This window comes from Rhinatrema bivittatum, chromosome 8 (assembly GCF_901001135.1).
Source record: "Rhinatrema bivittatum chromosome 8, aRhiBiv1.1, whole genome shotgun sequence".
In the NCBI taxonomy this organism is placed as follows: domain Eukaryota; kingdom Metazoa; phylum Chordata; class Amphibia; order Gymnophiona; family Rhinatrematidae; genus Rhinatrema; species Rhinatrema bivittatum.
Window position 1 is genome coordinate 211315179 of NC_042622.1, and position 25598 is coordinate 211340776.

Below are 25598 nucleotides of genomic sequence, written 5' to 3' on the forward strand. Positions count from 1 at the left end.
CCTGATTCAGTCTCCATCTGCTAGCAGGGGAGCATATAACCCATTGGTCCTGAGTCCATCTGGCTACCCGCTAGAAAAACCTTTTTTGTCCCAATTGGCCCAAACATCTATTTATTTATTTATTTAAATTCTTTTAATATACCGGTGCTCAAGAACAAGTCTTATCGTACCGGTTTACATCAAACCAGGGTAAAACCATAAATAATAGAAGTGAAAGTTACAATAAACGGGGAGATAACCCCAATCATCTTTTTAAGGAAAAGTACTTATTCTTTAATTACAATTAAAATCTTACATTTCTCTTCGGAATAAATCTTATTCTAGGGATTTGAAAATGCTGCCAGGAGCTAACTCACAAGGGATGAAATGTACTTGCCATGTGCTCCCCCCCTCCCCCCACCAATTTGTTTGGAGGGAAGGCAGTATATACGTACATTTCATCCTTGACAAGTGTACACCCTCCTACCCTATGCAGCCATCTCCCCTCCTCCAGTGCCCACCACTGCAGCCCTCTCTCCTGTCCCCATCCTTCTCTCTTTCACTTTCCTCCCTCATTCCTGCTGCTTCTCACTAGGCTCCAATCAGAGTAAAAAATGCTTCTTCTGCTTCCCGAGGCCAAAGATAAATCCACTGCATCTTGGGTCCCAAACAGAATGTTTCCAGATACCACAGCTGTTCTGTCACACTATTTGCTCCGCAGCAGAGGGGAAGTGTTGTTCCCAGAGACTGGCTCTGCCTCATCCTCTCAGTCGGTCAGTGGTTCTTTGGCCTTGCTCGCAGTCAAAATCAACTCACCAGCAGTGAGCAAGTTAGTGTAATTTCAAAAGCCTGTCTTGCTTCTTCCCTCAGATAAACCTTGGTCTCAGAAAGCATGAGATTTTTTTATACACAGGGTTTGTTGGTAGAAATGGTCAATGCTTAACGCCTTCCCAAGAAGCAGCAACTACAAAAATGTAAGTCAATACATATTTACATGAACAAGGAAATGACAGCAGAAAAGGACCAATGGTCCATCCAGTCTGCCCAGCAAACTTCCCATGGTAGTATCTGCCATGCCACGCAGGTTATCCCACTGTATCAGTCAGTGCTGCTTGATGAGCTTTGCTTATGGACTTAGCCATAGAAGCAATCCTGTATTTTTTCCTTAATGTCTGCGAATCAGTCCTTCAAAACTGTAAAAAAGTCATGGCTCATGTTTGTTGTCTCTGAATCCAAATTCCTCTTTCCCTGCACCCCTTACCTCCCTCATTTGAAGCAGAGAGCGATGTTGCAGTTTCATAAAGGTGTTAAAGTAGTCCTTGGAAGCAAGGTCAAATTCTGGTATAGTTTACCTCCCTGTACCTTCTCTTCTCTCCCTTCTGAAACTTTTCAGGATGTTTAAGAGTCAGAAATGTACCTCCAAACCATCACCCCAGACAATGCAGCACCCATCTCGTTGAATTGTAAAGCTTATTGGGACTATTCTGATGAAATGCTCTACATAATCTACATTATAACTGTGCACCGCTGCTTGCTGCTCTCTCTCAGGCAACTGTACTGGTCTCATTCCCCTCTTAGTATCATGTTTCTTACCTTGGCCTCAAATTCAGATGTCTCTTCAATATACCCCAGTCCTCCCTTCTGCAACCGAGTGGCCACCTCAATAAGATCACTTCGGAGAAAGTTCAACAGCTCCTGGTGCCCATCACAGGACTTGAGCCCTAGGTTCTGTTTGCGAGCCAAGTGAATGGAATGCACAATCTCCTGGTATCTTTGGTGGAAGGGAAAAAGAGTGCAAAAACATGCAAGTCTCAGAACCAAAATTAAGATAAAATGCTACATTCCACATACTGAGCAGAAGAATTAAGAGTTAAGATCAATTTATTTTTATTTTTCATCACATGCTTCCTGCAGAGTCAACCTAGAGATAGTCAACCTACTTCACAGCACCAGTGTTGACATACTACAAGTTAACTCTAGCGTTTTTCAAAAGTTTCTCTTTTAGCACTCAGATTACAAGACAACTGTAGTTTACTGCTAGACATACAATAAAAAGAAAACCTAAATTATAAACAAAGGGTCCCATTTATCAAAGCAAAAAGCCCAAAATAAATCCTTCCCACAAGATTTGAAGACAATCCAGACAGACAAGCTCCTTTGTCTGTAACAAGTGTTCTTGTAAGACAAAGAATCAGTTGTCAACAGCAAACAGTCGTGAAACACATTTCTGGAACTTGTTTGAGAAAGTCTGGCTCTGAACATAAGAACATAAGAAAATGCCATACTGGGTCAGACCAAGGGTCCATCAAGCCCAGCATCCTGTTTCCAACAGTGGCCAATCCAGGCCACAAGAACCTGGCAAGTACCCAAAAACTAAGTCTATTCCATGTAACCATTGCTAATGGCAGTGGCTATTCTCTAAGTGAACTTAATAGCAGGTAATGGACTTCTCCTCCAAGAACTTATCCAATCCTTTTTTAAACACAGCTATACTAACTGCACTAACTGCAGCTCCCATGTTCTCACAGCATACCCCAGTTCTATTTTGCTAGTGAGCTGAACTCCAGAAGGGAGCATTATGACTGGTAGCTATGCTCAGAAAGTACCTATTATTATTTCTGATAGGACAGAACATTTTATAACGTCGAGATCCACTACTTGTCGGCACATGCGCACCCTCCTTCCCCTGAACTGTACCCCCTTGACAAAATTGAAGCAGACTCTGATGGGTGAAGAGGCTGCAGCTTTATTATACCATTAACATTATAACCATAATCTACTGTATCATGCACGAGCCGCTTTGTTCTGACACCAACCGTGTCCCGGATGCCGCCTGCCGTGTCTCCTAACAAGGCAGCCCATTCAGCCTGGCCCCCTGCTGTGACCTCCAAAGCAAGGGGGCCCACCCCAAGGCCTACCAATTCAGCCCACCAGCTCATGCACCCACCACCAGCATGAGGTAATAACACTTGCCTCATGCCCCCCCCCCCCCAAAGCCACAGCCTCTTCAACTTAACGATTCGAGGGCTTCCTGTATCTCATTATTGAAAAGGTCATAGCCAATGTCTGAAAGGTGAATTCGGTCACACCTGTACAGCCCTTCGCAGAGATAGTCATCTCAGTTGTGTAATATATGGCGCCCTCCTAACCTCCGGGCCCATCGCCCCGCTTGACGAACTCTTACGATCCCTTTTCTATTGCTTACTATCGTGCCATTTTATCGATGTATAATATTGGACTGCAAGAAACATGTTTTAAGGAACCAGGAAACCAATTCCCTACAATCATACTTTTTGCGGCATATTAATTGAACACATGATGATGTCCCCAGATTGTTACCACCCAGATGAATAACGATGACTTTGGTTTCGGCAAGTGTCTCTTTCTTATGTTGTACGAATGGTAGAAGCTGATCCCAGGTCATTCCTCTTTGACCCATCCAAATGATGCAAGCGTTCAGCGGAACCAAACCCAATGACACCCATAGGAATGAACCCGAGCCCTCCTTGCTGCCCAGTGATCAAAGGAGTGTCTGATCATCCAAACAAACCTTTGCCATTGTGATAATTCTGTGAAAAGAGGTTATACACTCATGCGCGACTTGTCCTGATAAATGTGTATACCTCGTCCGACTTCCATCTGCTGATTTTCTAGATGGTATCTATATTCCTCCCTGCCTGAGATGCTCTTGTGGCCGCTCCTATTCTGAAAGAGTGGGTCTCAAAGTCCTTAGTGTTATATCCAAATTTTTGATAAGGCCAGATTTAATACTGCCAAAAACTGATATCTGGTAAGGGGAATATAGTTGGCATGAATCAATAAGAATTTACCACCATCCAGGCACACTAACAAGAAATTCAGTAGATTCTGCACAAGGCAGATCATCAGCTGTGTTGCTCATTTTCAAACACAGATTAGCACCCCTGGCTTCTTGGTCTGTTTTTAACCTCTATATAGTTATTTGTACTGACTGCTCAGATATTATCACGTTCCGCATAAGTATGCCTTTAAGACCCGTGTCTCACTTAGAAGCGGCCACCAAGTTGACATGTAGAGCTCCGAAAAAGGCTAGGGAAAATGCTGCCCTAAAAAGATTTATCTCGAAATCGTACTCACAAACGGTTGGTAGCATGAGCCGATTAGGTGCTTGGGTGCCTTGCATCAATTGTTCGCCCCACCCTGCTAGGATTTTCTTGACTAAGAAGCTCTTGGTTGGATCACCCCATCCTTGTAACTTTGAGAAGAAAGTGAATCCTGCTAGCTGATTTGTCACTGAACCCCTTGATTTACCCTTCTTTTTTGCCCACACGATAAATCTGACACCTAACTCCTCAGGGATACGTCCTTAAAAGAACGGGGTTGGGTGGAAGCTCTCCAAGTTGCCAGGGCTACTGATCACAGCAAAAGGTTTCTCGTGATATCATCCCAATGCTCCACAAGCGATCCAGCACCAATATGCCTTTCTTGTCAGCTCTGAGTACCTGTTTTCGAAACAAATCCCATTTAGCTCTTGACAAGGCATCAGCGATACCATTATGCACCCCAGGAACATTGCATACCCTTAATACTATGTTCAGTGTAAACTAGTGAGAATAACCTCTCTCAATAATTCAGCTACTCTGTGACACTTGGTTGTTTATTTAAGACCTGGACTACTGATAAGTTATCTCACCAGAATATTATGTGCTTGTTTTGCAACTTCTCGCCCCATATGACCAAGGCAACCAGAATGGGAAATAGCTCCAAGAAAGTGACATTGCATGTTAAGCCGCTTCCATCCAAGCCACGGGCCATTGCTCTGCGGCCCACGAGCCCTGCCAGTAAACACCAAAGCCCCACCCCTCCTGATGCATCGGAATATATACCCAGATTGTGAATGGAAATGACCAGGTACTGCCATACCGATATTCCGATAAATTTATTCAGAAAGGATGACCATAGAACCAAATCCTTCTTCACAGACTGTGTTATTCTGAAGAGATGGTTGGGGCGACGCCTTGGTGCTTGCAGTTAGCCTTCTCAAAAAGGCCCTGCCCATGGGTAAGACTCTACATGCAAAGTTGAGGGTGCCGATGAGGGACTGAACTTTTGCTAATGACATCATCTGTTTCAGCCTGATCTGTATGTTGAGGAGTTTAATCTTGAGGGACTTTGAATGCCATCTGGTTGGAATAGAGTTCGATACCTAAGAAATTAGTTATCTAGGTAGGGCCCTCCATTTTTTCGTGCGCTATTGGCACATCAAGTTGATAGGCAAGACTGTGGAAAGTACACAGCAGATGAGAGCAGTCCTGTGAGTCCCTCAGGCCAACTAAGAGGAAATAGTCAAGATAGTGGACTCTATTATTCAGCCTGGCCTGCTGAGCAGTGGCCCAATGAAGAAATGAACTAAACAGTTCAAAGTATGCGTGTGATACTGAGCACCCCATAGGCATACACTTGTCAAATAATATACGTCTTTGAAACGGAATCCCAATAACGGAAAGCTGGTGGAGTTTACTGGGAGAAGCCGGAAAGCTGATTCAATGTTGGTCTTGGCCATAAGCATGCCTCTGCCATACCTACATAGTATGTCTATGGTGCTCTCGAAAGACACATACTGTACTGAACACTCATCTTCAGGTAGACTGTCATTCACTGAGAAGCCATAAGGGTAAAACAGATTCTGAATCAGTAGGTATTTCCCAGGTTCTTTCTTTGGGATAACAGCCAAACGGGAGAGCATCATTCTACAGAAAGGAGGAAACTCAAATAGTCCGGCTATTCTGTCCCTTGAGAGTTCCTCGTCGAGTTTCTTCTGCACGAGATCCTCGTGCTATGCCGCTGAAGTATTGTTCTCCACCTGCATTCCCTCAATGTTACCTTAAAAAGGTATCCCAAATCCTTCATGAAACCTATCAGCTTCCTAGCTTGTTTCTTTTTTGGATATTGATTCTAGCCAACCCCGCATAGCTTCGAGATTTATTGGGAAAGACACCTTCATAAAGGCACTGTATTCACTTGGGCTTAGGATTACTTCCAGTATTCGCCTTCTTTGGACACTTCGTGGCTGGGTGAGAAGCCATGCAGATTGAGCAGAGATGCATGTTCCGTTGTTGTGGTTGCTAGGGACTGTTTGCCCGGCCTGAGCAGTATGCTGACTTGACTGTAATGATGAACGCGCACTGTTTCAGGCATCGGGGACTTTGCTCTTCATCTGTCTGAGCTACAGACCAACATCCTGTGTGCACCATGACGAAGCGGTTCTTCTCCATTTTGTCTCTGAAGTGTTCATCATAATTAACCCATGCCAACCCTCATACTCCCCCATACGCTTTCAGTATGGTGTCAGTGTAGCTGAGCATCGGGCCATCCCGAGATGGGTCCTCATGTGCCATGATGCTTGTCATCCACAAGAATGCCCTCATCCAATTTATTATGTTTCTTGCAATCGATTTGTCTGAACCTGGAGCATGATCACGTTTCTATTTTCCATTCTTGTTGCTCCCATTCCTTTGACCTTCTAGGATCCTGAAAATATCTATGTATGTCCGTTTCTTGATTTTCTCTCTCAAATCTTTAGGGATGCTCTCCCATATAGTGATAATGTTGTCAAGGCTGGAGGGCCCATGGATGCATCAGCTTCTATTGCTTCTGACTTGTCCTAATTAGCCTCAGATAAGGAATCTGAATTGGAGGAATATGAGGAACTTGATGAGATGGAGTCTGATCTGGCCTTCCCTCTCGATTTTTTTCTTCCTCTTACCCGACTTCTTAATTTTACCACCTTTCTCCTCACTCTGGTTCTCCCCCAAGGACCCCACCATCTCACCATTGCTGTCCCTCACAGCATCACCTGCACTGCTTCCTGAATCCGCTGGGGATGCCTCAGTCACCTGATCTACATCTTCCCTTCTTTCTTGAGACTTACGCTCTAAGGTAATCTCGACTGAAGTTGGAAGAGACAATGGTTCTTGTGCGGTCGGTATCTGTTCATCTGGTATAGTCTGTTCTCCCCTAGTTGCCTCTGTACGACTGCAGGTGACTTTGGCGCAAGATTAAAAACTAGGTTGGCCAGGGATGTGCCAAAAATCCCAAGGCTGCGCAGCCATGGTGTAACCAGCAATGCCCGCGTGGCCAGGGTAAAAACCTGTTCACCAGGGTGTGGATTGATCTGGATTTCCCCCCATCCAAGAACAGCTGCTTGGCGTGAGCAGGTTCCCATATGGCCAACTCTGCATGGCTGGGAAACATGGTCCTTGTATCATGCTGCTCATCCCCATTCCTGCCCATGCGGGACCCCATCCCGGGATCATAGCCGAATATCAGTGCCACAAGGCTCGTTTAAGGTGGCCCCGGCGCCGCAGAAGGCAGTTTCAGTAGTCATCATCAAGCAATTCTGCTGGGGGATGATAGACTGTGCTGGCTGCATGCCTGCATCTGACCCCATTGTAGCCTGCGTTGAGGTGCCTGGGCCTGACTAAGCTGTTGGTGTGAGGGAGCCTCAATGAGGCCCAGGGATGCCAGATGAGTCGATCTGGACTGGCCGGCCTGAGTCCCACCTGGATATGATCTTCTGTCCATCAGTCCCCCTCCCCGCTGCAGGATTTGTCTCAATCCTCCTACGCTTCGGTTGCCTCATGCGAGTTCCAGTGCTGTAGGCCAGCGCTGCCGCGTCGCCTCTAGCGCACACTTGACACGTGTTAGGTCTGGACTTTGCCATGCTGGATGACTTGTGGGACAAGGCCGGGTTTGCTCGCCCTTCCCCCTGCCACCTGCATCTGGACCTGCTACGAAGAATATGAGTTGCTGACTCAATGGTTTTTTGCTCACGCCTTGCACCCCGATCTATATACTTGTGTTTCCGGTGCGATCGCAGTGTTGGTGTAGGGGAGAAAGGAAGGAGCAAGATGGGGGCCGTTCTTTAATAGGAGCTGTGACACGCATCTAAGTGCGTGTTGCAACCCGATGACAATGTTCCTGCTCGCCGAGAAAGGGATTGAATTGCTTGAGCCATGCATGCGTGTTTGCCCACCTCCAGGCCTTGCTGCACTACCGCCACGAAAGCATCCTACTGTTGCTGGGGAGGGTGCTCAGACAATTTGTGGACCTGTTTTTATAGGTTACGGTGGTATTGGGCCATATACAGTTGGTAGGATGCAATACGGGTGATGAGCATAGCTCCCTGAAAGACCTTCCTACCTAGGGTATCTAAGGCCCTGTGTTCCCAACCTGGCGAGACAGACATAGGTGCAAGAGCGCTTGGCCTTCTTGAGGGCAGACTTCACCACTACAGACTGGTTTGGGTGGTGGCGCCTCTCAAATCCCAAGGCTTATTGCACCAGGTAAATGGCGTCTGCCTTCCGACTGACCAGAGGAACGGGCACAGGGTGCTCCTAGATCATAAGGAGAAGTAACTTGAAGATCTCATGGACTAGTACAGTCACTATCTCCTTTGGGGCATCAGCAAACTGGAGGACCTCCAACATTTTGTGCCGGGTGTCCTCTTCAGTGAGGAGATGAACGGAATGACTTCGGCCATAGCCCAGACGAAGCCCGCAAAGGAAAAACTCTCCAGGGGAGACCAACGCCTCTCATCCGGTGGAGAGGCTCAGAAAGAAGGTTGTCTGAGTGCTGCGAGGAAGACTCAGATGCTGCTAAGGTCCCTTGCAGACCAGTGTGGAGGATCCCTGTCCAAGCCTCTTTGTTTTGGCAGAGGACACAGACGGTACCAAGATCCCCCCAATGGTCCGGGAACGGGATCAGGGAAACCTGGCCGTGGCACTAAGAGTCTCAAGGGCACAGTCGGCTGCACGAATTCTTCCTCTTCCCCAGACCCGATAATGGGAATCGCTCTGGAGGGGGGCATAGGTGGCAGCTGGGGAACAGATGGTCCCCCGGGACAACGGGTGCATCAGAAGTATGTCCAGAAAGACGTGTAGACACTGTATAGGAGGGGCACCAAGAGAAATGGCGCAGGATCCAGCATTGGGACCAGTGCCAATGGAGGCTCGATAACCCCTCAGGGCAACTGGTGGGGAACACCTTGGACTCTCCGGGTCTGATAGAGGATGGTGCCCTCTTCTCCAGGGACCTGGTGCTGAGAACGAGGAAAAAAGACTGGGAAAATACTTTGAAAAGGATGAGATAAGAACAGAGCTCCACTACTGCGAAGCAACTTCTTCATGGAAAAAAGAGAGACTGAAGGAGGGACCCCGAGTAGACACGCAGATAGTGGCATTTTTTATTTAAAATTTTTTGTATACCGCTTACACATAGGTAATGGTCTAGGCGGTTCACATATAAAAACATTCATAAATAAATCATAACAGATAAACAGATAAAATAAAATTAAATAAGGGTAAAAACTATAGACAGAAAGTAAAACACTTAAAATAGGTTTGGATCATTAAAACAAACATGATATGAATAGAATGGGTGGTAAAATGGATGTTGGGGAGCAAATTATTCAGGGTGATCGAGATTGAATGCAACTGCGCATATACAGGTTTTTAGTTTTTTTCTGAATTCTTTAGGGTTAGTTATGAGTCTTAGGGGCCGATGCAATACAGTGCGCTCAGCCGAGCGCACTGTATAACCTGCTGTCGGATGTGTGTTAAATGGGCGCTAATCCACCCCCTAATGCAATAGGGGGATTAGCGCCTATTTAACGTACGTCTGACGTGGAGTGAATGAGTTAGCGCTCATCACATGCAAATGCATGTGAATGAGGCTATTACTCATTCATTCCAAATGCAAAAAAATAAATGTGCGTCTAAGACGCACATTTATCGATCAGATATTAACGCCTGCCTGGAGCAGGCATTAATAGCTGAGCGCACTAAAAAAAAAAGTACAGAAAAGCAGAAAAAACTGCTTTTCTGTACTTTTAAAGTTAAAAAAAAAAAAAGAAAAGAAAAGTTAAAAAAGTCAGTGCCCGCTTTCTGCAAATTTTATTGCATCGCCTCCTTAGTTTCTTTGGTATAGAATTGCAGAGCATGGGGCCTTCCTCAGAGAAGGCATGTTTTCTAGTGATGTCTAGTCTTGCGATTTTGACTGTTGGGACTTCAAGAAGGAATTTAATCGGTAGATCTTAGATGACACCGAGGCTGGTAAATATGTAATGAGGTGCACAACCAGATGGACAAGAGGTTTTGAATTAAGTTGAAGATTAGAGAGTTAGAATTTTATGTTGAATACGTTGTTTGATAGCTAACCAATGAAAATTAAGAAGAACCGGGGAGATGTGTTCATTTTTCTTAGTGTTTGTTAAGAGGCGAGCTGCGGAATTTTGTATAAATTGAAGTGGGCGGATAGGTGTTTCGGGGAGGCCAACATAAGAGGTTGCAGTAATCTAATTCTGAGGGAATAATGGCTTCGAGTACAGTTCTAAAATCCATTGGAAATAGAAGGTGTTTTAAACTTTAAGAGATTCAGTTTCTAAATCAAATTTTTACTAATTTGGATATATTTTCTGCCATAGATAACTTAGAGTCAACAATGACGCCTAGGTTTCGTGCATGAGTGACAATAGGAATTTGGTGATTGTCAAATGAGAGATGCGAAGGGGGGCCATAAGAGGTGTTGGGGATGATTCACTGATGTATTAGTTCAGTTTTTCCAGCATTTAATTTCAGTCTATTATGAGACAACCAAGTTTTTATAGTTTCTAAGTAAAGAGTGATTAATGAAAATGTGTGGATCCAGGAGGAGATGTAAGGGCATGCTCAGTATGCCAAAGTTCTAGAAACTTTTGACAAAAGTTTTTCTTGCCAGGCTCCATCTGATGTCACCCATCTGTGAGGACTACCATCCTGCTTGTTCTAGGACAGGGGTCGGGAACCCATGGCTCGCGAGCCAGATATGGCTCTTTTGAGGGCTGCATCTGGCTCGCAGACAAGTGTCGCCATACTTCGCGGTTCCCCGCTGACCCAGCTGCTCCCCGGTCCTCCGCCGCCCGGGCTTAAAATGCTGTCAGCCCGGGCGGAACGCGGCAGGACAGCTGGAGTCAGCGGCACCGGCGTGCTCTCTTCTGCCCCCCCCCCCCCCCCCGCGGCCCGGAAGAGGAAGTGGAGAGCATCGGGTGCCTACGCGGGAAGAAGAGACCACACTAGCGTGGTCTCTTCTTCCGCGCAGGCACCCGATGCTCACCACTTCCTCTTCCGGGCCGCGGGGGGGAGGAGAAGAGAGCACGCCGACTGGAGTCATCCGGGTGCCTGCGCGGGAGTCATCGGGTGTCAGCCGGGTGCCAGCGCTGGAGTCATCGGGTGCCTGTGCGGGTCTTCCCGCGCAGGCACCTGATGCTCTCCACTTCCTCTTCCGGGCCGCGGGAAGAAGAGAGCACGCTAGTGTCCGACGGGAAGAAGACTGCAGCGCGGCTCGGAGGAAAATGAAAATCTTCAACCGCGGCCGATGGGACTCCGCCTTCGCCTCCGCGAGGGCTGAAAATGAAGGAGGTTAGCGTTGGGAGGTGGCTGCTGCTGCCGCGAGTTCCCGGGGGTGGGGGGGGAAGGGGGAGAGAGAGAGTGAATGAATGAGCGAGCAAGCATGTGTGTTTGAGATCCTGTGTGTGTGAGTGAGAGATTGCATGTATGTGAATGATTGAGAGCCTGTATATGTGAAAGAGAGTATGTCTGTGATTGAGATCCTGCCTGTGAGAGAGAGAGCATGAATGTAAGTTTACCATTGGGAACCTGTATGTGTAAGTTTGTAATTGAAAACCTGTTTGTTTGAAAGAGTATGTGTGTATGATTGAGATCCTTTGTGTGTGAGAGAGATCATGTGTATGTATGATTAAGAGCCTGTGTGTATAAGTAAGAGAGAGATCATGTGTGTCTGTGTCTGATTGACAGCTGGTTTAGGTGATGGAGCATGTGAGTATGTGATTGACAGCCTGTGTTTAAATGAGAGAGAGAGACCATGTGTGTCTGTGTGATTGAGAGCTGATTTAGGTGAGGGAGCATGTGAGTATGTGATTGAGAGCCTGTGTTTAAATGAGAGAGAGAGACCATGTGTGTATGTGTGTGATTGAGAGCTGATTTAGGTGAGGGAGCATGTGAGTATGTGATTGAGAGCCTGTGTGTAAATGAGAGAAAGAGAGGACATGTTTGTAAGCATGTGAATGAGAGTCTGTGTGTGAGAGAAAAAGACAGCATGTATTTATGTGATTGAAAGCCTGTGTGTGTGTAAGCGTGAAAAGATAGACAGCATGTGTGTAAATGTGTAATTAAGAGCCTATATAAGTGAGAGAGAAAAAACATTTGTATATGTGAGTGACTGAGAGCATGTGTGTATAGGTGCGTCATTGAGAGCCAGTGTGAGAGAGAGCGCTGGTATGTGACTGAGAGAGGAGAAAGTTCCAAGCAAACCACCCCACCTCCTGCTAATTCAGAACAATCTCAGGACACCTGGATATCAAACGTTCCCAGGTATGCAGAGCAAAAAAATTTTTGTATCCTTATTATTTTTCATTACTGGATCTTTGTGTCTGCTATTTTGAAATATTTTGTTGGTATCTGGAAATGTTTTATATGAGTTTTTAATTATTGGATATTCCACTCATCAGCTGTTTCGAAATATGTTCTTTTTGTTAGTACAGTTTTACTGCTGATGATTTTATATTTCTTGATTTGTTTTATAAGGATGTGTGATGTTTCTTTTTTCCTTTGTTACACTGCATACAGAGACTCTGGCTTGTTGCAGTTTCCAATTCAGTTTTTGTCTGCATGCTTCTTGTTATGCGTTTTGGTCTCTTTATTCTATGTTAGGTGAGGGACAGCACGTGATTCAGGTGAGGTTTTCTGCTGGCATGTAGTTTCTGTGTAGGACTCTATAGCAGCCTGACTTGGTCCGTTTTCCTAATAGGAGATGTATTGGTGTCTTAAGGCCTAGTGTAATATTTTCAGAGACTTATTGTACTTTAAAAGTGTGATCTTACATAAAATGCACACATTTACTTGTATTTAGTTTTAAACATATTGTATGGCTCTCATGGAATTACATTTTAAAATATGTGGCATTTATGGCTCTCTCAGCCAAAAAGGTTCCTGACCCCTGTTCTAGGAGAACAAGTTATCTTACATTACATAGTTCTACCCCTCAACCAGAAACAATTTTACCAATAAACCCCCAACCTCTTCCCCCTACCCTTTCCCCTCCCATGAAACCTCCCACCCCCTTCCTCCTACTTAAGCCTTGTACCCCTTCTTTACACTATATTTTTGTCATACTGTATCACCAATCAGAACATCTAATGGTGTATATTAAGCAAAGCCATTCAAAATCTGACTTCTAGCTTTATGTGGCAACTGTGAAATATAGGGAAGCCAGATATCTAAGATTAATTTCCTTCTCCTAGGATGGAAACCTAGACTAAACATTTCCATCAATAGCAACTGATAAATCTTATTTTTCAGGAAAGTGAGCTGTGGAGCAGCAGACATATTCCAATGCAGATAACTTTTAAACAAATCCTCAAACAAATATAGTCTCTACCTTAAGGAATCCTATTAAAATTACATTACTACTAAAACAACCAGCATTCTCAATACACATTTTAAAGTAACATTTTCTTTATCCTAAATACCAAAGACTTGGCAAAGCAGAAACCTGTCTCTTCATATCAAAACATTTTTCAGACAAATCCTATAGCAGGAGCAGGCAATTCTACACCTGGAGTGTCACTAACAGGTCTGTTTTTCACGATACCCACAATGAATATGCATGAGGTATATTTGCATTAATAGCCTCCATAGTATTCATATATCTGATGCATATTCACTGTAGATCTCCTGAAAACCAGACATGTAGGTGGCACTCCAGGACAGACATTGCCTACTCCTGACCTATAGTCTCAGCAAGGGCAATTTTCAAAAGCCATTTATCCAGGTAAATGGCTGAAACACTGTCTACACCCTGCCTGCCTAAAATTATGCATGTGGATCAATAAAGTGTGTGCAATGGGTAAGATGTATGTGGTTCAAGGCAGCTTATTTCCTTCCCATGCCCTAAACACCTAGATTACATTTTCAATCTATACTCATTATTTCCAAGGGAAAATTTGCCTGCAAAAAAAGCAGGCACAAGTATCAGCAGGTACTTTTTCCCAAGAAAGTTTTCAAAGGGAAAGTATACTTTTACTTTCCTTTGAAAAAAATGGTGTAAAGCCTATGAGTAAAAGTATCCACAGACTGAAATCAGCCCATTTTTGTACACGAAGTTCTTATATCCACAACTGGCTTTGTTTATATTCAAGATACTAACCTCACACACAATGACATTTTGCATGGGCTGGCTCCATGACTCAGGTGACAAATTCAAATCTACTGTCCACAGGACCAGCAATGACCAAGAGTACACTTAAGTGGTATGCTCTATATTTAGGAGGGAGGAAAAGTGGTGCTGGAGTAAGACAGATGTAGGAAATTATAAAGGCTGGAGGGGAAATTTGAAAAAATATCAGAAATTAGAAACTCACCCTGCAGCTTACTGATGTGACTAAGCAGGTCCAAGAGATTCCAAAACATCTCTCACAAAGAGGACAGAGTAAATAAGCTAGAACTAGAACAGTGAGTGGATAAATTTGTCAATAGTTTTTGTGTTATTCATTTTAAGTATCATTTAATTATGGATTGATTTTTTTTTGTGTCGATAAACAGGCTGAATTAGCCATGCTGTCTGGGTGATGCCATCCGACAGCGCATGTATGAAACTCTTCTCCCAAGAATATCAGAGCTTTGCTCTGCTACGCCTGTGAGGCTGTTTCCACGCAAGGCAAAACACTAGTTTCTTCAGTCTTATTTTTTCCGCGCTCTTGTATGGGCGTGTGTTGTCTCCTCTCCATTCTCCTCAAATTTTCTAGGCCTCATCTTTTTCTACTCTTGCCAGCGAACCTCAAAAATCACTTTTAAGTACTATCATAATTTTCAAAAAGCCTGGATTTAAGTTCTGTCAATGAGGACACATATCCATCACTAACGGCCACAAGTACTGCTACATTTGTCTAGGCCTGGACCACGATTAAACTGTGCTGAGACTGCGGACACAGGTTGCCGTGGGCCAGAGGCAAAGAACTGCATAGATAACTTCAATAAGAGAAGAAAGGTGGATCCTCGGCATGGGGAAACTGTGCTCCGTCTGAGGCACTATCTGTTCGGCCCCAGGCCAAAAACACCACTACAAGGACATTTGGAAAAGATCAGCATCCATGGATCCACAGATGGCGTCTAAACATAAAAACAGGCCAGTAGTCCATCAAATGTTCATTTCTTTAACCAGGGTGAGTGGAGCCTCTGGGGACAAGGACGCCGCAGCACCTAAAAATCCCAAATCAAAACCGGTCAAGGCTCCATGCCGTCAAGAAGGGCCAATTGCAGGAGCATTGTCGACATACGACACGCATCGAATGTTGGATCATGCCCCCATCACGAAACACATTGAAACAGGCAAAAGTAAAAATGGCACACACCAAGTGTTGCTTCACGCTGGCAGAGAATTGACGCACAGGGGTGAGAAGACTCCTAAGAATTGCGTCATTCCAATGCATACTGAATTGATGCTACGGTGCGAAGCAGGAGTGGATGTGCCAAGGCCTCAGAAGGTCCAGAAATGGATGGCTCAACAAGCGGCTCCCGCAATGCAAGCATGAGAAGGTCCAGAAATGGATGGCTCAACAAGCGGCTCCCACAATGCAAGCATGAGATCAATACCAAGCTATCTCCTTGGACCGGACTGGAAGGTTGGCAGCACAATGGGACCATCAACCAAGTCAAAAGAGAAGGGGAGAGTGCATTTCCCAGTCACTGTGTCGTCCAAAAGTAGTAGATCCGATTTTGGACATCTTGTCTCACCCACCATGGTCTTCACCTTCAAAACCCTTCTCAGCGAGCTCAACATCCTTCTCCCCACAGGGGAGTTGGAGGGTCTACTCAGACCTCTCAACACATTCACGTCACAGAAACTCTGATTTTCAAGAACAGTTGTCCGCAAGGGAGAGGTGGATAACACCAGAGAAAGGTTTGAAGGACCATCGCCAACAACCTTCTGACATCTTGGCAGTGGCAGTTCGTCCTCATAACAAGCGCATACCTTCTACATTCTTTCATCCAGCAAAGCAATTGGATGTGTTCCCTGGACTTCAAGGACGCCACTCACATTCCAATCCACCTGTTCAGTTGGCGATATCTATGTTTTCAGGTCAACTCCGAGCACTACCAATACAGAGTGCTTCCTTTTGGTCTGTCCTCTGCTCCGACAGTTTTCAAATGTCTTGTTGTGGCTCAATTAAGGTGTCAGGGAAATCTAGTCTTTCCCTATGAGGACAACCGGCTTACAGTCTCCCCCAAACAAACAACCTTTCAAACTGATCTACACAAGACTATACATTGCTTGGAAACACTCAGCAGTGCATGGTTCGGAGGAATGTATCCTTGAAGGATACTTATGAAACAGGAGAGTTAGGTTCCAATAAAAGCAAATATAGTCCATATACCTATATGTAAAAAATCACCTGAGCTAAAGACTTCCAAATTATCTCTATTAACTGAAAAGCAGGTTGTTAATACTAACAAAAAACACACTTTGAAATGTCTGTATGCCAATGCCAGAAGTCTAAGTAGTAAGATGGGAGAGAGAGTGTATAGCAGTAAATGATGAGTGACATAATTGGCATCACAGAGACCTGGTGGAAGGAGGATAACCAATGGGACAGTGCTATATTAGGGTACAAATTATATTGCAATGATAGGGAGGATCAACTTGGTGGGGGTGTGGCACTTTATGTCCGGGAGAGTATAGAGTCCAACATGATAAAGATCATACAAGAGTAAATGCTCAGTAGAATCTATATGGGTAGAAATCCCATGTGTGATGGGTAAGAGTACAGTGATAGGAATATACTACTGTCCACCTGGACAAAATGGTCAGAAAGATGACGAAATGCTAAGAGAAATCAGGGAAGCTAACCAATTTGTCAGTGCAGTAATGGGAGATTTCAATTACCTTAATACTGACTGGGTAAATGTAACATCAGGACATGCTAGAGACAATGTTCCTGGATGTAAAACAACTACTTCATGGAGCAATTGGTTCAGGAGCCAACAAGAGGGAGCTATTTTAGATTTAATTCTTAGTGGAACGCAGGATATGGTGAGAGAGGTAATGGTGGTGGGGTCACTTGGCAATAGTGATCATAACATGATCAAATTTAAACTAATAACTGGAAGGGGAACAATAAGTAAATCTACAGCTCTAACACTAAATTTTCAAAAGGGAAACTTTGATAAAATGAGGAAAATCGAAAAAATTGAAAGGTACAGCTGCAAATATTAAGGTTTCAACAGGCATGGACATTGTTTAAAAATACAATCCGAGACATGCAGTACAGATGTATTCCACACATGAAGAAAAAATGATTACCGGCAAGGTTAAAAAGTGAGGTGAAAGAGGCTATTTTAGCCAAAAAACATCCTTCAAAAATTGGAAGAAGGATCAATCTGAAGAAAATAGGAAAAAGCATAAGCATTGTCAAGTTAAGTGTAAAACATTGATAAGACAGGCGAAGAGAGAATTTGAAATGAAGTTGGCCCTAGAGGCAAAAAAACTCATAATAAAAACTTTTTAAAATATATCCGAAGCAAGAAACCTGCAAGGGAATCGCTTGGACCGTTAGATGACCAAGGAGTTAAAGGGGCTCATAGGGAAGATAAGGCCATTGCAGAAAAACTAAATAAATTCGTTGCTTCTGTGTTTACTAATGAGGATGTTGGGGAAATGCCAGTTCGAGATGGTTTTCAAGGGTGATGAATCAGATTAACTGAACCAAATCACTGTGAACCTGGAAGATGCAATACGCCAGATTGACAAACTAAAGAGTAGCAAATCACCTGAACCAGATGGTATACACCCCAGGGTTCTGAAGGAACTAAAAAGTGAAATTTCAGATGTATTAGTTAAAATTTGTAACCCATCATTAAAATCATCCATTGTGCCTGAAGACTGGAGGGTGGCCAATGTAACACCAATATTTAAAAAGGGCTCCAGTGGCGATCTGGGAAACTATAGACCAGTGAGCCTGACTTCAGTGCCGGGAAAAATATTGGAAACTAGTCTAAAGATCAAAATCACAGAGCATATAGAAAGACATGGTTTAATGGAAAACAGTCAACATGGATTTACCCAAGGGAAGTCTTGCCTCACAAATCTGCTTCATTTTATTTTTTGAAGGGGTTAATATACATGTGTATAAAGGTGAACTGGTAGATGTAGTATATTTGGATTTTCAAAAGGCATTTGACAAAGTCCCTCATGAGAGGCTTCTAAGAAAACTAAAAAGTCATAGGATAGGAGGCGATGTCCTTTTGTGAATTACAAACTGGTTAAAAGCCAGGAAACAGAGTAGGATTAAATGGTCAATTTTCTCAGTGGAAAAGGGTAAACAGTGGAGTGCCTCAGAGATCTGTTCTTGGAATGGTTCTTTTCAATAAATTTTAAATGATCTGGAAAGGAATACGAGTGAGGTTATCAAATTTGCATATGATACAAAATTATTCAGAGTAGTTAAATCACAAGCGGATTGTGATTATTGCAGGAGGACCTTGCGAGACTGGAAAATGGGGCATCCAAATGTCAGATGAAATTTAATGTAGACAAGTGCAAGGTGTTGCATATAGGGAAAAATAACCCTTGCTCTGGTTACATGTTAGGTTCCATATTAGGAGCTACCACCCAGGAAAAAGATTAGGCATCATAGTGGATAATACTTTGAAATCGTTGGCTCAGTGGGCTGCAGCAGTCAAAAAAGCAAACAATGTTTAAGAAGGGAATGGTTAACAAAACGGAAAGTGTCATAATGCCTCTATCACTCTATGGTGAGACTGCACCTTGAATACTGTGTACAATTCTGATCGCCTCATCTCAAAAAAGATATTGTTGCAATGGAGAAGGTACAGAGAAGGGCAACCAAAATGATAAAGGGGATGGAACAGCTTCCCCATGAGGAAAAGCTGAATAGGTTAGGGCTTTTCAGCTTGGAGAAGAGACGACTATGTGGGGATATTATAGAAGTCTTTAAAATAATGAGAGGTCTTAAACAAGTAGAGTCAATCAGTTATTTACAATTTTGGATAATAGAAGGACTAGAAGGCATTCCATGAAGTTAGCAAATAGCACGTTTAAGACTAATCAGAGAAAATTCTTTTTCACTCAACACTCGATTAAGCTCTGGAATTTGTTGCCAGAGCATGTGGTTAGGGCAGTTAGTGTAGCAGGGTTTGAAAAAGGTTTGGATAGATTCTTGGAGAAGTCCATTAACTGCTAATAATCAAGTTGACTTAGGGAATGGTCTCTGCTATTACTGGCATCAGTAGCATGGGATCTACTTAGTGTTTGGGTACTTGCCAGGTTCTTGTGGCCTGGTTTGGCCTCTGTTGGAAATAAGGGTACATCAAGCCCAGCATCCTAAGTATGAGAAATCGGTACTCAGACCAACTCAGATCCTTCAATTCATAGAAGCCAGGATAGATTCCATACAGGAAAAAACCTCCTTACCAGAAGATAGGATCTTGAAAATCTGTCACCTCAGATCCCATAGGACAGCAGTGACAATGCATCAGGTATTAATGATGCTGGGGCACATGGCAGCAGCTATACATGAGGTATTCTGCACTCAGCTATATATGAGACATCTTCAGAAGGGTTTAAAGATCCAATGGTCCCAATATTATCAAGTCCTAAGGACAAGGGTAACCATGACAAAATCCATGAAACAAGACACAGCGTGGTGGCAGAAGCCAGAGTGCTAACCGAAAGAGCACCTCTCCGGCAACTCCTACATCAGTTAATCCTGACTACCGATGCATCCATGCAGGGCTAGTGTTCCCATCTTATTCATTACAAAACACAGGGCCTTTCATCATTAGAAGAGAATATTCACCAAATCAATTTTATGGAGGTCAGAGCCATAAAAAAATGCTCTGGTAGTTTTCAGCCATCTCGTACATGGCCAAACTGTGATGATTCACATGGACAATCAGGTGGCCAGGATCTACATGAATAAGCAGGGGGGTTGCGATTCGTGGATTCTCTGCAGGGAAGCTGTGTTAATATGGGAATAGGCCATCAACCACTTGATTTCTCTCCAGGCGACGTATCTACCCGGTGTAGCAAATACTTTGGCAGACCTCTCAGTCTTTCATCCCCATGAGTGGTCTCTAAATCAGACAGTGGCCAACAGCATATTTCTACAGTGGGGTCTTCCTTGGAAAGATCTGTTCACATTGGAACACAACCGAAAGCTGAACTGTTTCTGCTCCATTCAGCCCAGATGCTCAGACAGCTGCAGGACACATGCCTCTTATCGTGGAGTTTAGGTCTACTATTTGCTTTTCCTCCAATACCAGTCATCCTGAAAAAGGTCCAGAAAGTTATTCAGGACAAACCACGGATGATACTCATAGCTCCTGCATGGCCAAGGCAGCCTTGGTATGCGCATCTGGTGCAGTATTCCGTAAAACATATAATGCCTCTAAAGCAGCACCCAGACCTCTTGACACAGGAGGAGAGAACCTCCTACAGCTTCTTCATGCACCTCTACAATTGATGGCTTGGATATTAAACGCAAGGTTTTAGAGAACTTAGCTCTCTCATCGTCCATCCAAGAGATAATTATAGCAACAAAAAAATCAACTCCCCGAATTTATGCATTTAAATGGAAACGCTACGCAGGCAGGTGTGCACGGAAAGACATCTGCCCATTTTCTTCTTCACTGAGAGTTACTTACCTACTTGCTCCATCTCTCAGAATCTGATTTAGCAACATCTTCAATAAGACTTCACTTAAGTGATATAGCTACCAACCATGGTAAGGATACTGGTTCCTCCATTTCATTGCATCCTCTTATATCATTTTATGAGAGGACTTTTTCATCTACATCCTCCATTAAGGAAACCATGCTTTCCATGGGATCTAAATATTGTTGTAATGGCTCTTATGAAACCTCCCTTTGAGCAGCTGCAGTCAGTTTCTCAAAAAATTTCTGACATGGAAGGTAGTGGTTCTCATTGCTGTCACCTCAGCAAGACAGGTAAGCGAACTCCAAGCTTTGGTGCATTCTCTCCCTATTTGCAATTTTTCCACAACAAAGTGGTGCTTAGAACGCACTCCAAGTTCTTAACAAAAGTAATGTCGGCTTTTCACATCAAACAGGCCATCACGCTCCCAATTTTCTTCCCAAAACTGCACGAAAATGAGTGGGAAAGACTCTTACATACCTTGGACTGCAAAAGAATGCTAGTGTATTACAAACAGAAGATGCACAGGCACTCATCACAATTATCTCATTTAACCCTAACAACTTGAAAATTGCATAACTAAGAGGACTCTATCCAACTGGATCTCAGACTGTATCCCAGTATTGTCACAGTTCAGTACAGTCAAAGCACATCAGGTGCGGGCCACGGCCGCTTCTATTGCACATTTCTGAAATGTTCCCATTGAGGACATTTGTAGGGTGGCTTCATTGTCATCTATTCATATCTTTACATCCCACTATTGCCTTGATCAACAAGCACAGTCAGACAGTGCAGTAGGGCAAGCAGTTTTGAGCAGTGTGGACAACCAGAAAGGACTGTTCACGCAGGGGGCCCGGTTGAAAATAAAAAGAGAAAAAAAAGTAAAGAGATCATGGAAACAGTTTACAACCCTAAGCTTGGGACTCCCCAGACAGCATGGTTAATTCAGCCTGCTTATCAACAGAAAAAAAGCAAATTTGCTTACCGTAAAACTGTGTTTTCCGTAGATAGTAGGATGAATTAGCCATGCATACCCACCCTCCTCCTTAGACATTCCTTTCTCCATACTCCAGACCATGGCGCTGGCCATTAAACTAAATTATACTCTGAGGAGACTAGTGACTAGCTTTGTGTGGGAACTGTCAGCAAAACTCTGATATTCTTGGATTATCAGTACAGAACTGTGTGGACAGTTCCATATATGCACCTTCTGATAATGTCACCCAGACAGCATGGCTAATTCATCCTATCTACAGAAAACACCATTTACAGTATGCAAACTTGCTTTTAATTTTAAATTATATTTATGAATGTTCTGATGTAAGCCGCCTAGGAATTTTGATATGTGGGGGTAAAAGTATTTTTTGCAGAAAAAACCCTCAATTGCTAATGAAGATGAGGAGAAGAAAGACTCATTCTAGTCATAAGATGAAGAAATCCCTCTGCCTATGGTAAGCAACTGAAGGAGAAGCTCTGAAGAACCAGAGGATCAAGAGGGCAAAAAAAAAAAAAGAGGAGGAAGACAGCAATGGTACTCAGGTGGGCTTATAGCAAAAAGAAGAATGCTTACTCACCTCTTCTGAAGACGCTCCTTCAGCTGGCTTTCCCTTATTCCCTGTAGATGCAGACAGTCTAACAGCTCATCCAGTTCTTTCTGAGTGTCACACAGAAACCTGCAGGGCATAAGAATATGGGTCACAGAACTGTGAAAAAATAAAATCAAAGCATTACAGACACAATAAAACCAAATTTCACCAAATAAGTGAAGGAATAGCCTAATGGGTAGAACAAAGGGTTGAGAACCAGAGAAACCAGTGTGAATTCTGCTTCTACCACTGACTGTCCTTGTGACACTGGGAAGTCACTTCACCCTCCAATGCCTCAGAAACAAATTTAGGGTGTCATTTATTAAGCTGTAATTTATCATCACAGTAGAGGCAAAATATTGCTTGGGGGGGTTGCAAGGGGAACAAGCAGGGGCAAAAGTTTAAAAAAAAAATTTAATTCATGTTGCCACTCCCCACTCCCAAACCCCTACTCTTTGCATAAAAATCATTCCCTGGATATCCCCCACTTCCATATATAAAATCCCTTGTTTCAATGACCCCCCACACACAGAAAAAACTTCCATGTTGTCTATTGGCCCCCCCCTGCCCCCCCCCCCCCACAATACCTTGTGAAGTAATCCCTTGGGTCTAGTGGGGCCAGGAGTGCACACTATCTCCAGGTCAGTTGACGCAGTCTTTCAAAATGTCACTGACTGGCCTTTGCCCTGACAGACACCAAGGATTTCTTCATAAGGTATTGAGAGGTCTGGGGGATGGTAGCTAAGGTGTGTATGTGGGGTGGGGGCAGGGGGAGAACAATAGAAACCAGGAATGTCATCTATGGAAGTAGGGGGATACCTGAGCTGTTGGAGAGGGAGGAGGGGGTAATTTTTATGGAAAGGGGAGAGGTTTTGGGAAGGGGGTGGGGAATCACATGACAAATTAATTTTTTCATTTTTATTTATTTATTTTACCCTTTTGCCCCTGTTGGGCTGCCTTTAGAGGCAGTCAGTGGGGGTGTCTTACTAGACTTCCGAGGCAGGGGATTTTTCAGGCCGCATGGACCTTTAAATATTACCACAGGAGCATCAAGATATGTGCTAGCATCCCAATGCACCTAGAGGAAAATATCTACACCTCCTCAATTTTTGTTAAAATAAAGTGGCTTCCATTATTTTTGGAAAGCCTCATTATTGTATCATCATAGGATTACCTATGCATTAACTGCTTTGCACGAATCTAAGTTTTAAGCATGCAAAGCAGCTAATTTTAATAGGGGGAAGATTTTTGGCCAATATATAATGTGATAAACCCTGTTGTTCATAAGTTATACCCTTATCACAGCTTAGTAAGTCTACCTTGACAACTGTTATCCCTCTGGGGAAGGGTCCTAGCAACTGTACTGAATTTGAAAGTAACCTTGAGCTTGGGCTTGGAAAGGCAGGTAATTACATCTAAAATCAAACATGTCCTCTTAGGTTAGTAGTCTTGCCACCTCACTATCTCTTCCCCAGTTTTACAGTGCTGAGAAAGAAAGTTTAACCCCAAGTATAAAGAGAATTACTGGATATCCTTGTTCAATTGAAACCGGTCTCTTCTAATACAAGAAAAAGGGTATAAACAATTCCATGTTTCTTGAGAGACAATGTACAAAGAAGGAACAATAAGAAATTCAAAATCTGTGTGTGAGAATCAGTAAGTGAATCCCTAAGTTCCTCTTCATTTAGTCAGACCAATCCAGATGAAATGGAATGTATCCCAGCTGCTCCAGAACAGGGCGAGACACTGCTGAACAAGCCCTTAAAACTTCCTCAGCCAAGTGTAGAGCATACGGGAATAGACTGAAAGATATAAACATGTATACCCTAGAGCAAAGGCAAGTTAGGGGAGATATGTTAAGGACGTGTAAATATCTCAAAGGTTTCCATGCTCAGGTGGTGAGCTTCTTTCAATAGAAATGAGGCTCTAGAACAAGGAGTCATGGGATGAGGGTGAAAGGGGGCAGACTCAGGTGTCTTTGCATAAAAGGTAACGGATGCATGGATTGGCCTTGCAGTGGAGGTAGTGGAGACAAATGTGATTTGAATTCAAGAAAGCATGGGATACATACAGAAGTCATGGGAACTGGAAAGCTGAATTAGTTGGGTGGATGGGCAGACTAGATAGGCCATATGGTCTTTTTCTGCTGTCATGTTTCTAAGGAAGCTTCCTCTTGCTCAGACATACAAAAAAAAATTCTTGGCAAAAGAATGCAAGACCACATGGTTGCCTTACAGACTCTTGTGGTGATGCCAAATGCAACTCTGCCCATGATGCTGCTTGCGCTCTAGTTTAACATACCTTAACCGGTTTTGGTAAAGGCCTGCCCTTATTCATGTATGCTGTTGTAATAACCTCCTTAATCTATTGTGTGGCAGAGACCTTGGTAGCTGTCTCACCATTCCGAGCTCCATTTACCATCACAAAGATGGTCAGATCTTCAAAGCTCACGTGTAACCTTCAGATATCTCAAAGGCACTCTTAGCTCATCCAAGGCTTGAAGGCTCTTATTTCGTCCCTTTCATATGTTTACTAAAGGAAGGTAAGGAAATAGTCTGATTCAAGTGAAATGTGACACTATTTTTGGAAGGAAGGTACTGTGCAACTTTGAACAATATATGTTGAAATCACCAAAAAAAGGTTCCCATACAGGAAAGTGCTTGTAATCTGAAATCTTCCATGCAGAAAAAATTGCTAGCAGAAAACTACCTATATGGTGAGCAACATCAGCAAGACTTCCCTCATAGGCTCATAACATGTACCTGTTTAGAAGGAAAGCACCAGATTTAGATACCAATACAGAATGGCGTTTCTCACCAGAGGCTGAATGTGCTTAATCCCTCTCAAAAAACCAGAAACATCTGGTGAGAAGGCAAAGATCTCCCTAAAATATGGCTCTGTTAAATACGCAAATCACTGCAACCCACACATTTAAGGAATTAAGAACTAGACATTTAACCAGCCCATTCTGCAAGAAATTCAGAAAGCATGGCATCGAGGTACTAACTAATGCTCAGAGAAACACCATTGTTCAAAAATCCTCCAGAAGCAAACATAAGCCAAAGAGGAAGACGTTTTCCTTGCCTTCAATATTGTTCACTATCCCTGGAGAGTAACCTATCTTGATTAATCAAGATCTCTCAAGGGCCAAGCCATAAGCCAAAACCAATCTGGATTTTCGTGAAAGATAGGATCCTGCGAAAGCAGGTCTCCTGTGCAGAGGAAACCACAACTCTCCATCTAACTGAACAAGATCCACAAACCAAC

The 25598-nt window shown here is 43.6% G+C and overlaps 1 protein-coding gene across 1 annotated transcript in view; it reads right to left on the reverse strand.

The window, feature by feature from the left end:
* BAZ1B (bromodomain adjacent to zinc finger domain 1B) overlaps positions 1-25598 on the reverse strand; it is a 328954-nt gene that overhangs the window by 131410 nt on the left and 171946 nt on the right. The window contains exons 11-12 of the mRNA XM_029612999.1: positions 22320-22418; positions 1573-1750 (exon numbers count right to left, since the gene is read on the reverse strand). Of these exons, the coding sequence (XP_029468859.1) occupies positions 1573-1750; positions 22320-22418 (277 nt within the window). The remainder of the gene's footprint in view (positions 1-1572; positions 1751-22319; positions 22419-25598) is intronic.